The 13,484-nt window shown below is 42.7% G+C and overlaps 1 protein-coding gene across 6 annotated transcripts in view; it reads left to right on the top strand.

Moving 5' to 3' along the window:
- Positions 1 to 13,484, top strand: part of WBP1L (WW domain binding protein 1 like) — a 60,644-nt gene that overhangs the window by 37,430 nt on the left and 9,730 nt on the right. For 3 of the 6 annotated variants that reach the window (XM_074590129.1, XM_074590131.1, XM_074590130.1), the window contains one exon: positions 8,218 to 8,320. In XM_074590129.1, coding sequence (XP_074446230.1) covers positions 8,218 to 8,320 — 103 coding nt within the window. Of the gene's footprint in view, positions 1 to 3,422; positions 3,776 to 8,172; positions 8,321 to 11,881; positions 12,237 to 13,484 lie in introns of those variants that run through there. The other 3 variants (XM_074590128.1, XM_074590132.1, XM_074590133.1) reach the window with 3 other exon arrangements.

Raw genomic sequence — 13,484 nt, forward strand, 5'->3', positions numbered from 1 at the left:
TGTTCCTACTCAACACAAGAGGTGCCGATCCTGGGGTGCCCTCCCGTGAGCTGGGAGACGAGGACAACACGGTGGTGGTGGGACCGGGACTCGGTTCCCTGGGACAGGCACCCCGTGGTCACTGCTGCACCGCACTGAATGCCTGGTTCCCCTGAATCTGCCTCCACTTCTTCTTTGGGACCCAGTGGTGTTGCAGCTCGGCAGATGGAGTGCCGAACATGTGGTAAAAATAGGGTGTTTGATTTGGGTGGTTTTCTCTGTTGTTGGAGTGGGGATGATGTTTAAATGCCTAAAAAGCTAGGTCAGCTCTATCTGACATCAGTGCAACGTGGGTGTTTAAAGCTCCCGTCCCAGGAAACGTGGTTGTAGAGCATCTCGCCTTTCAGTTTTAAGTGAGCATTTCCTCTTAGTGTCGCAGGTGGAAGCTTGAACACATTCATCTAGTTCACTGCATAAATGTAAAAAGGGAAAAAAAAAAAAAGGTTAAAATGTTGGATTCCTAACCTTTTCAGTTTTAACTTTAACTGCTCCAGATTTTCAGTGTTGTCAACTGTTTGGTGGTTTAAAGCAACAAAACACAAGACAGCCTCCTCAAAGCTGTAATTTCCTAGAAGCGTCTATCTTTAATGTGAAAAGGCTGGGACTACAGCTGGGAAGCTTCTAGCAAGGCGTGAAGGAAGTAAACACTTTCACATGGTGCTTAAAACACGAATGTGCAGTTCTTGGAGTCTGAAAGTGAAACTTGCGATAAACAAAAATGAAACCAGTTCTTACTGAAATATATCAAAGTGTCCACAATCGGTGAAAGGACAGCGTTCCTTTAAAGATTGTTGGAGTATTTCTTCAAGATAAATGGATGCAACAAACCAATTTGTTCCTCAGATAAAGGTTAATAAAACCTCAGAGGTTCTGCATCCGCTGGAGGTGAAGATGGGTCTGCTGTGGCTGGATTAATCATGGTGATTTAAATATAATTCTCCTGATGCTGGCATTAGTGAAGCAATAAGTGTTGATTAGAATTCCCATTTTGGAGATCTTTATTGTGCCTGGGACGGCTCAGAGGCATCATTGCTCCTCCACTTATTATACTTTAAGTATTTGGATGTTTGCACTTAAAACATTTTTTTTTCCACATTCAGCAAAACAGAATTTGTGGTGGTTGTCTTATGAAGAAACGTCCAGACTTGATTTATTTTCTGGCCTCAGTTGTCTGTCGTAAGGCAGGCTTACAGGAATTTATCCCCTGTTGTGCTGGCAGGGGCTGGCACCGGAGGTTCCAGTAACTCGCAGCAATCAAAGCTGGTTTCATCTTTACCAATCTTACATGCTTTTGTTAAATTGAATCCACCAAAGGCACGGTGGCTGCTTAGCTGGTAGATTTTTGGTTTTACGTTCCACAGGATTGACAAGTGTAGTGTTTGTGAAGATGTGAGAAGGACCAGAGGCTTTGGGGTGGGCGTCAGTCCCGAGCTGCCCCGGTGATTTGGGGTTCCCCTGCGGTTCTTACTGCAGTCCCACCTGCTGTTCTTCTCTGAAAGGATATCTAGTGATTTTTTTTTTTTTTTTTTTTATTTAGGATGAATTTTGGTTAGGAACTAGGGGGCAGCTGGCAAGCCAGGAATTGTAGTAAACACTATGTCAAGATTTGGCATTCCAGCCTAATATTTGAAGTAGCAATTTTAACCTACTACCATTTGAGCCTCTTATGTAACAGAGATGCTCATTGTCTTTGGTAGTTTTGTGTTTGCATTCTCATGAGCTATTGCTGATGGGCTTGGCTACTGGCTAACCAACACTAGTGATAGTCTGATATGTGAGTTTGAGTAAAAGCCAAGTGGTAACTCAGAAATAGTGGGTATTAAATACAGTTTTTTCCCATTGGTTGTTTATAACGTGTTTAAGATACTGATGATCACTTCCATTCTGTTACTCTGGATGCTTAAAGAATATATATCATTCAAATACTGATTTTGAGTTACTCAAAACACGTATTTTTAATACATTTTTCTGAAGACTGTGTCACTTGCTTAAATCCATCGTGCTTTGTTGTTATGGGTGCACCTGGGTATTGAAAGCAAGGGACTGCTGCCTGCAAGTACTAAGATTAGTGAAATAACTAGGTCAGGATTTTTTTTATTAATATTTTTAAATGGATGCTTGTTACCAAAGTCCCCTATGAGAGCTGTGAAACCAGGAGGTCTGGAGCCGGTCACAGGTTGAGCCCGAGTCCTGGTAAAACCAGTAGCATCTTGCCCTCCAGCGGATGCCAGCTTGGCAGCCTCCCTTCAGCCTGCTGCTGGGCTTTTCACTGTGTCTCACTGTTTATACGCCTGTTATTCTGTTCCTTACTCACCCCTGTCATTCCGTTATTAATCCCCATCTCTTCCAGTTCAAATAGTAATTTGCTACGTAGTGCCTTGACAAATGCTGTACTGGTGTTTGGAGAGAGTAGGAAATTAGAGTAGGTCTAAAAAACTGGCTTACCTAGAAGAGAGGAATGGCATATAACCTGCTGCCAGTAAATGCAAGTCACATTTCAAAGTGTTTTCCAGGGTGTCTGGGTATTACCAAGGTTAGGATGAATACTCTGGCAGGCTGAATGACACATAGAGGCCATATGAATGCAAGGTGCTCATATTTAGGGTAATAGAGGCCGGACTTCTGTGGAAAGAGGAGACAGAGCAAAAAGCTAAAATGGTTATTAGATCTCTGTGATATCAGCCACTGCTGGTTTTGGTTACCTGGTTAATGCCAGCTGAGGAGTCATCTTTTGTAGGTGGTTCACTGCCAACTATGCACTTTTGAGCGTGGGCTGTGGTGTTTGGTTTGTTGCTGCAGTTGCACGTATTAATTTACAGCTTGGAAAATAGCCACACTGGTCTGGAATTTGCTCATCTTCATCTTTCTCCTTTTTGACATAGCAACAGCGTTCCCAGGTAAACTGCTGACTTTTTAGAGTAGAAAAGTATGAAGTGCCTTGATCCTTTTATTGTAATGATACTCCATTGTCAAACAGTTCTCGTCTCCCTCCATTTCCTACATTGGCTTCAGGCACAATAAATCCTAACAGATTTACAAGTATTAAAACCAACCATTTAGTACTGAAAAACTTTACAAAAGTAGGATAAGGAGGTCTGATTCCATCCCTTCTTGCAGTGAGGGGCAGTTCAGGCAACCCACAGACCTCCATGAAAGCCTCCTGTCTTGATCATGCCCCACATTTTGACCTTTAATTTGTCACGTAGACTTCCAGCGAAGATCCAATACTAAACTGGAAGGTGGAGGAAAGAATTGGCTTTTTTTTCCCTGGCACTGACGTTAATGTTTGCTGTAGTGTCAGATGTGACAACATATGGCACTGCCTTGAGTTCTCTTATACCTACCACTACTGGATATTTTAAGGATTATTTGTAAAAGAACTTGACAGCAAAAGTGTGCTACTGGCAGAGTTGCCAGCATGGTTGTGGGTTTATCACAAATGCCAAATATCAACAAGAAAATAAGCAAAAAAGCCATCTTATTTTTATTCAAATGAAGTTGCTTTATAAAGTTTGACAAGTGAAAACTAAGCCAAAATGCCACATCTAAAATATGAAGAGAATCTGCAAACGCACCAAGATGAGGTCTTCCCAACTCAACCGGTTTCACGAGAAAGAGCCTGCATCAGCTTTAACAAATGGCCTCTGTTGGACTGGACAGGGAGAGAACACAGACTCCAGGACGGCAGAGCCTTCTCCTGAAAGCTCCCAGCTTTGGAGCGTGCGTCAGGGATCCGGTGAGTCCCGTTCTTCAGATCTGCCTCAGCTCTTATGATGATGCCAAGGAGGCAGTGATGCACACGAAGCCTAGACTACGTGCTGCTTTACAGGACAAAGCCAATCCCTTGGCTTTGCAGGTGGGAGATAACGGATGGCATGTTCAGGCTTCTTAGTTGCAAAACAGGAATATTCTGCTCTAATGGAGTTCAGTGGCTCTTTGAGACCAGACCCATGTAGATGCTGCTTAGTAATCCTGTCTGGAGGCATCTATAGTTAACTGAACAAAGGCTGGTGGGGAGGGATGTGCTTGTCTGGACAACAAGAAAACAAGACTGTCCTTCAGCAGGGAAGCCTGCGCTGGAATGTGATAGCCACTGGCTATGGGGGAAGAAAGTGCTTTCAGAAAGAAACCCTCCCCCTTCCTTGTTTTCATAAGACTACCTAAAAGAACCCAACAAAACCTCTTTGTAGTAGTGTTGTGGTTGGCCACTAAATGACTGACAGATTTAATTGGTGCCCAACATGGCGTAGTAGTTCATAGAATGTAGTTCGATTTTTAAAAACTCCATGCTGCTAAGAATGATTCGAAATTATCATTGCAAGCACTACTTGAAATGGAAACTAGAAGCATAGGCAGGTGTGAGTGCTCTGATGAGATTATTTTTTTTCCCCGTATATAGTTTTCTTACCTATAAAACTACTCTTTTAGTCCTGTGCCTTGTCCATGCCTGTTGGTGAGAAAGGAAGCGATGCGCTTTCATAGCACAAGCCCTTGTGTAACTGTTTCCAGGAGACTTTTAGGCTATAGATAACTATGTTGCTGATATGGCTTAAGCAGTTAGCATTTGGCAGCATGTGACACAAAAAATGAAAGGGAGAAATAAGTAGAAATAATACAACACTGATGGTATGAAAAGTGCAGGCTGGGATTTAATTAGAAATTGAAGCCTGATCAAAGCGCTTGGCAGTAGGGAGAAGATTCCTAACAAAAAATGTCATGGTCTCTGTCATGGCCTGTACTGATGGCAGTGCATAACCTCTTCCTTGGCTCACAAAACAGTGCAAGAAACTGTACAGTGGCTCAGCTTTTCACAGAAATGAGTCTTAAGCCGGGAGGGGAAAGGAGAATGAAACACTCAATCCAAAGGAGACACCTGTAACATGTCCCGGAACAATGCTCTCCATGTGCTGGAGTCTTTGCCTAGTAGCCTTTTTTCCAAAGGTTTGTTGCCTTTACATTTTATCTCTTTCCCTGGGCCAAGTTGAGTAACCTCGCATTGGAGGTAGCCGTGCTTCAAGCAGGGGTCAGGCCACGTGACCTGCTGGGATTCTTTCCAAACTAAATTATTCCTTGATTCTGTGAAACTGTTTGGAAACAAGGGTGACAGTTCTGGGCCTGACACGTGGCACCGAGTCTGACGGCTCCGTGTTCCCAGAAACCCATCGGTGGCTGGCCTGGCAGAGGACTGCAGAAAGGCTTCAAGAGAAGCTGTGTGAACTTTGAGGAGCATGGCTGGTGACCAGTTCTGCAAGGACTTTGAAACCCTGGACTTTATGAACTGTGGGAGCTGAAAGCTAACTGCGAGGCTATTCAAAGGTAGAAGCGCTTACGCATTAGCAAGGAAGATATTTTCTCTTGGTCAGCGTATAAAGAAGCTCCAGACAGTAAGATTTGAATGCTACTTTAGATGGCAAAGCAGGATGTTGCTTGAGACTTGATCTCCAAAAGCAGACAGGAACAACCCACAGAATACCAACCTAGCTGCTGAGGTGCTGAGGATCTTCTTCTGTTCAGCATGTACACCATCCCCTCATAGACCTGTTTGACAGCTGGGCTAACAAGAAGCAATCCTGCACATAAACATATGGAATTGTGGAAAGATCATTTCAAATGCAATAAGGTTGGCAAGAGGGAGTCAGGAAGTCCAAATAAAAGGACGATGTGATGAAAGTCTCTGAAAACAGGACTGCTGCAAGTTCTTAAGTGGGGAAAAATAGAGTGATGTTCAAGCTGCTATAGGTTGCTACCGCTTGCTGCTGCCAAAAGACGCTGATGTGTTCCTTATTGCTACTCTTTGAAGCAGACAACACTGAATGGAACAAATTTTTGGGACTAAACACAGGTGGTCAAGGACGAATCAGTGTTGTGATGCAGAGGAGTTCCTGAAATGGCACTGTGGAACTCTATTCTTTCATCAGCTCCATGTGATTCATTTGGTGGTTCAACAGGTCACATTGATCTTCATGTGTCACAACCACAGACCTCAGCCAGTTGCTTTCTGGCTTGTGCATTATCAACAGGATTACAATTTTGCAATGGGATCTTAATTTCTCAATTCTGTTGATATGAGAGCCAAAATCTATGCTCTTCATCCGTTGCATTAAGTCTGAAAGGCCAACAAAAATGGGGAAAAGTGTGCTAATAAGAACAGATAAGAGAATAGATGTGTTCTCTTTCTAGTTCTTTTGCTGACTAAAATTACAATTTTTGGAATGAATAGCATGCCTGAAGCAGAAAATGCTGTGCTAGCTCAACAGTGTCTCCTAAAAGTTGCTATTAGCCACTGCAATTAGAGATGGAAGACGCCTCTTTACCCTATAGGAAAATGTTGGTTCTACTATTGGCATGCAGCATCTCAAGACGAGAATATAAAATGTTTGCTTTAGCTGCCTGCAGTAAAGCAGTTTGACTGGTCTGTCCAGCAAAATGTTTTTCTCTTCCTGGAAGCAGGAGGCAGGTGCCCCTCCAGCTTGTTGCCTCTGTGGATGAATTTTAAGGAGGTGGCCCGTTGGTGCTTTTTAGAGGCTTTTGTGGAAATAGTGGTACCTGTGGAAGGAGGGGAAGTGGTATATCGTATGCTGAGTCGTGTTTGCTGAACTGTGGCCTCACACAGGTCAAAGCCCTTTCAAAAATTGGTGTGACTTCTTAGGAGAAACATGCAGCGTGGGATCTCTTCTGTTGAACCTTAGGTGGTAGGAGGTTCTTCTGTGTTTTAGAAGTTACGTTGCTGCTGTAACATGCGTGCTCAGGTGAGGGACCCGCAGGCCCAGTGTCGGGGAGGTGCTGGAGTGCTGTGTGGTGGGGGAGTGCTGGTACTCCCCCAGATCCCCAAATAGACTGAGTCTTCTTAAAAATTCAGCGCAAGACTCTTCTGCATTGAAACTGCTGCCTTGCATCACTTGTTCAGCGAGGCGGTCCATAATTTGAAATGGACTTTGTATTTTGTGCGTATGGTGACTCCATAGAGGCTTGTGAGAAGTTTGGCCGTGGTGTGCTCACGTGAAATAGAGGAACGGTGCAGTTCAGCAAGTGTTGGGAACCATCAATGTACATTCCTGTAGCCTGCTGCTTGGGTTTGCTGCTCTTCCTAGCTGGCTGGGTTTTGTTGGGCTTTTTCGGTTGTTTTTTTGGGTTGGTTTTTTTGTTGTTGTTGTGTGTTTGGTTTTGGTTTTTGTTTTTTTTTGAAAGATGGTACTTATAAAATGAATTCTTTCAACATGTCTTTCAGTATAAACCTCCACACATTTTCTTTGCCTTATCGTAAATTTTAAGTGAAAGAAAGTAAAAATTTTAAGCTTTGTTACAGCTTTGTTTGCAACCTTAATATGTTTTTTATAAAGATCTGTTTGTTTCTTAAGAAACTGTGTAGTGTGTTCTAACTTCTAGGTTGCCCCAAAAACTATTAGAGGATGTACAAACCACAACCTGTGAAATGCTTCTGGTTTTTTGTGTTTTGTACTTTTTCCCACCCATGTTTTCAGACTCGCAGGAAAACATGGACTTTGGTGAAGTGGTGCACCACGTGAGGGACTGAGATCTCACACTGTAGTCCTTTTCCATCTTAAGTGTCCTGAGGACCTGCTGGGTGATACAGTACAGCTGATTTGGCTCTGCTCCTGGACTACTTCGCTATTCTGGGAAGAAGTTTTACAGGAATGCTGATCTTATATAAAGCACATGGCTAATTATGAAGGAATCATTTTATATTGGAATCTTGCAGGAACATACTGTAATTATCATTTACATCTAAATGAATCCAAACAGTTTTTTCTCAAATTATGATGTTCTTTTTATTAATACATTTCCTCCACTTGGCATTCAGCCCCAGTAATGTAGCGATAGTGTATAAAATGTGGAACAAATGACATCTTTTCTTTAAGAGAACGTCTGGCTCCCAAAACTTGACAACTGTTAATGGAAAAGGAATGATGAAAAAGCAGTGCTGACTAGATGCTAAAGCAATGTAACCCATTAATTTAGAGATACGGGGTTTTCTTCAGAACAGTCCTTTGTGTTTTTTTGGTGAACCTTGGCTGTATTTTAAGCTCTCTATATATTTTAGAGTTTCCCAAGACCATAACTTGTGACTTTTCAAATGCTTGCTGATCATTGAGTAAAAGATTACATTTACAGAAGATACTGACAAAGCATCTTAAAAGTGTGTCTGTTTAATTTTAGGACAAGGAAACCTGCATGGGTGTCAACAATCAAAGTTACATATGTGAAACGGGCCACTGTTGTGGACAATCCCAGTGTTGCAACTACTACTATGAACTCTGGTGTAAGTCCTTCTGTTTTGTATGGCTTCCCTTCCTACTCTGCATGGCTCTCATACCATAGCACAGGTCTGGCTTGTGTCCCGTGGGGTTTTGTCTTCAGCCCTTGTTATGCATTGACATTGCATTTCACTCCAAGACAAACTGGAGTTGACCTGATATGGCAAGAGAAATAGGGTTGTTACAATGGGCATTGCCTGCTTTTTGAGGAGTAATGGGGTTATCTTGCCACGTTCATCACTGGCGATTTGTTGTTTGGGCATCTCACTGATTTGGGCAATACTGAGGGTTTTGTATGTGAGTGAGGAAACCACGCTTGAGGGAGAAATGCTGATACGCACAACACTAGAGTTTGACACACTCAAACAGAAAATTAATTCAGTATCTTTCATCTTATTGTTTTAGTTCTTTGCAAGAACGACAGTTTAAATCTGATTTATCTTTTTTAAGCTGTCCTTTCAAGGAGCGGGGCCAGGACGGTTATTCTCTTCAGGACGCATTGTGTTTGAAGCACAGATCCTTGGGTGGAGAGGGTCTTGGGGCAAATCTTGTGGGCCATCAGTGGCTAAATACTGCGGGCTGTGAGGAACGTACATTGCAACCCCTCTTACCTCCTCTTCCCCTAAATCTGGGATTTAAAACTACCCATGTTTCTAGTGAGTGGTTGAGTGAATATACCTAATTCCCTTTAGACAGCAGCAGGCAGGTCAAAGCAAGTCAACAAAACTCTGATAAAGATACATGGGAAAATGGGAAGTTGAAAGGAAAGGAAAGTAAGAAATGCTGAATTGTAAAGGCAGACTTTCAGAGTTGTGCCGGTCTGATGCTGTCTTCCTTTCTTGAGGAGGAGCACAAAAGGCTGAATGTTGATGCTGACATGCTGTTGTACTGCCAGGAGCTTAGGCTGAGAAGGCATCTGTGTTCCCAGAATTTGGAAATGTGGAACTCTGAACATTGTACCCCCGCATTAGAGACTGGAGATATTTTCTTACCACACCCAATGGCGTCTTGTAGCTTTTATGCAACTGTGCTATCTACTTAATCCCTCTGCTGTGCCCACAGTTTCACTTCCTCAGAAGCAGCATGTGTGTGGAAATGTATTATACATACAAAGAGTGTCACTTAACCTGGATCCAAGGACAGGAATAGCTGACACTTTATCCTTTAGTCTAGAAACATGCTTTTACTTTTCAAATTAACCAGTGAAGTGGTTGTAAATTAAACAGGACTCTGACTCCTTCAAGATAGACACTGCATCAGACTGTAGTGACTGGCTCTGTCTATATTAATGGCAGGATTTGAATGTATCGCAGACCTTTTACAGCTGCTTTATTTTCAGAAGTCTCCAAACAGTTCAAGAAACAATTCAGGACTAGATGGGCAGGTCCAGGGACCCTAGAAGGCTGAGAAACGGGCATGAATACGTGGCTGCCTTGGACTGCCTGGTTCAGATCGTGGCAGTCGGCAATGCAGGCAGGACAGATGGCTGGAATTTGTTCGGACTATATGGGGATTCATGGACAAAGCAGAATGGGGAAGGTCAGACCCGGTTTTGGATTTGTGTGGGTGGGAATGTAGAGGAAGAGGCACGTATGCAAGGGCTTACATACTGTGTAGCAAGCAGGATCTAAATTGAGCAACAGCATGGAGTACAGCTGCACACTGGAGCTTTTTGCACGGTCGCCATCTTTCTCCCATGGACATCTTGAAAGAGGCTTAATTGAATTGCATACAAACAATACAATCCGAACAATAGCCCCCTGCTGTTTTAATGGAATGGTTTTGCTTTAACTGTCTTTGCGCTCTCAGTGTGGCACAGCCTTTTATACTTGGCAGTGCCTGGCTGCATCATAAAAGTTCTTGGAAGATAAAACCAGATTTTGTTAGAAGGAAGCAGAATATTTCAGGCTTCTTTCTAGGGCAAGCACACGGGTCATGCTGAGATCATGGAATAAACATATTAGTGGCACACACTGCTGGAGGAATAGTTTCTGTGTTGAGATTCACATTTCTTCTACGTTGCAGAGAGCATCATATACCACACTGAGATGAGGGGACTAATGCAAACATGAAACCTGTTCTTCTAGTCTTTCTGCAAATTCAGCCAAACATCCAACATTGATTTAAAATTGATTAATGTTTTCAAAGCTTGCTTTGCCATTATGAGTGTTAGAAAAAGGTTTCTGGGATTGGAAGGGGAGACACCGTGGGGGTATGTGCTTTAAATTTAAGGAAACTCATGTTCTAGAGCTTGTGACCTGCTGCTCCAGGAATTGTTGAATATCTTTGGTGGGTATGTGTGGTGAGGCACTCTTAAGGCCTTCAAGGTAAATAGCAGTGATAGTATATGTAAATAGTCTAGAGCAGTGAATTGATGGTGTGGAGGGCAACAGCTTTACATGCTTAGGAATAGATTAGCTTTTTAAAAGTTAATAATAACTTTTGGTTAATGAACAGTTAAGTTAGCAGCACCTTTTAGTATGGCTTCGTGGTTGTTCTATGTTTTGATTTTTAACCAGTGTATGCATGTACTGAAGTAGCTTTTGAGAAGGTTCTGCTCCTCTTGACCTTCTCAGACCACCAGGGCTATTGCGTGCCTGAAAACAGATCTTCTTGCAAGTCCTGTTGAATTAAATCCTGGATTTATTTACCACCACAGCTTCGTGGGGAGAAGAAGCAGAGGAGGGTGGCATTTGAAATGGAAAAGAAAACTAGTCTGCCTTTGCTGGATATGCCTTCTGAAATGTGATCCTGTCTTGTGGCCGCTTGGAGTTTTTCCTGTAAAAAGGCTTTTTTTCTCTGTTTAAGAATTTGAGTGATGTTTGTCTTTGAAAATGGCTGATCTCAACATTTCTAGACAGCAAGTAAAGTTGCAGTAATTATAAACCAGTCCTTGAGGGCAGTGGAATAGGATGCAAAATCAAGGTATTATTTTGTTAAGGGGTGGAGCGGAGGAATGGAGAACATGATATGCCAAGCAGGTGGACAGCCTGTGTTTAAAATTAGATAACAGCCCGGTTCAGATTCCCCACCCATCTCTTATTTAAAAAAAAATAATAGTGCCATGTTGCCAAATAATAAAACTATGTCCAGATTTATATATATAGGTCCAATAGCTATATAAAGATCTAATTAGTTCTTAGCTCAAACTTGGTAGCTGGTAATATGTGGGGGGGGGAAGTGCAGTATGTATTTTCATTTTCTTGGAATAGAATCATAAAAACTAAAAGGGAAGAAGGGGCTTTACTGTTCCATTTCCTCACATAGGGAAAGGTGTTTGTTTGGATGTTGGTTGGGTGGATTCCACATTTTAGCTTAACAATTTCTTTGGGCTCCCCAGAGAGCTCATAGTCCCTAAGGGGGAGATTGTGGTCCTGGGAGAATGGCAGCAGCTGCTGGATTTTGCTTACTAACTGTTTTTATTCGGGTCTGTTAGGATGTGATTGTGATTTGCTGGAGTTTTCCATTGTTGGCCTTTGTCCAGGCCTGACGAGCGTCTTACTGCGTAAATGTTCCAAAATACAGGAAAGAAGGTGATTGAGGAATGCATTTCCTGCATTTTGCAGGTTAAGGATTCAGACTCAAGACATTCTGGATTTTCCCAAGTTTAAAAATATAATGTGGATTGAAAACCAAATCCAGATCTCCTGACATCCATCCTTGTGTCTCTCCTTGCCTGTTGAGGACCAGCATGAAATTAGACAATTCCAGAGGCTCTGAACACAGCAAGCAAAGCTGTAGAAAGTATTTTTCATGGTGTGGTTGGAAGAATAGTACGCTGTGGTTCAGAAATCGTGGAGCATGGAAACGGACAGCTGGTCAGTGCGTGCAGAAGATCTCGATTGTAGGATTTCAAAGTCCGAGGGCTTAGCTGGTCTTGGGTCATTTAGGTGCTGTACAACAAACCATCACTGGCGATGAGTGAGTATTCAGATACTGGATGTGCTTGTTTTGCTTTATTTTGGCTGCTTTAGCAGTGATACTGAGCCCCTCTGTTTCTGAATGGGAAAAAAAAAAAAAAAAAAGAAAAAGATCTTGACTGTTTGGGCCCTAGTGGAAGGGTTGTACAGGAAAATATGTTCTGTTTGCAGGCAGCACAGTCGATGTTTTTGCTGATTTTGAACATTTTGCTCATCTCTGCACGCTTCCCCTTGGAATCTCTAGACAGCTCTTTTCCCCAAAAAGCATTCTGCCAGAAAATTTTGGCAAGGATCTGGTTAGTTGCTAAAACTAAAGCAACTGCTGTACCATGTACATGTTCCAGGTCAGCTTTATAATAGGAATTCATTTCCAAGACTTTGCTGCAGTCTCCAAAACCCTCAGTCAAACAACACATCAGTCCTATGTTTTCTGCCTCACCCTGCGTTATCTTAGCCTTCGGTAAAGCCCCGTCCTTTTTCAGAGAGGGGTTTGCCCTGTTCCTTGCCTTTCATCCAGCTTCCTGCGTGGTTGTATTTGCTTTCTCTTGTCTAGGTGTATCAAACTTCAACTTTGGCTGCGGTGACTCCTCAGCTGGTGCTTCAGTGATAACCCTGCCATGACAAATCCTAGCTGAAAGTATAGGGCAAACAAAACAGATGTCACAATCGTGTGGAAACTCATGATAAATAGGGTCACCGAGGGAGTTATTTCCTGATTTCCTTTTACTTTTTGTAGCCTAATCCAGTCAGCAAAATCATTGAGTCAGCATCCCTGGAGGTATTTAAAAGACATGTAGATGTGGTGCATAGGGACATGGTTTAATGCTGGACTTGGTAGTGTTAGGTTAACGGTTGAGCCCGATGATCTTAAAGGTCTTTTCCAACCTAAACAATTCTATGATCTTAAGCTTGTTTTGGTGTGACTCAGTAAAATTCACAAGTCCAAAGGAGAAAGCAAAGCTGTCTTGCATAGTCTGACTGTGCAGATACTGACTTTTGCCCCATGTGGGCTGCTTCTGTCTGCTCTGTGCTAAAAAGCATGGAAAGGCAAGAGACCTTGCTGGAACTGTTTCACCCCCTGCCTTCTCTACTTCCAAGCCAGCTCCTCACCAAATATCTAGATATGTTGGTGCAGACTGTTCTCCAGATCTTGTTCCCAGATGTTCTGGTCATGGTCTCAGCTGGATGTTCCCCTCTGATCTCTGTTAGACCACTGTTCAATATGCATTTTACCAACATAGATGTCTCA

This window comes from Larus michahellis, chromosome 6 (genome assembly GCF_964199755.1).
Source record: "Larus michahellis chromosome 6, bLarMic1.1, whole genome shotgun sequence".
In the NCBI taxonomy this organism is placed as follows: domain Eukaryota; kingdom Metazoa; phylum Chordata; class Aves; order Charadriiformes; family Laridae; genus Larus; species Larus michahellis.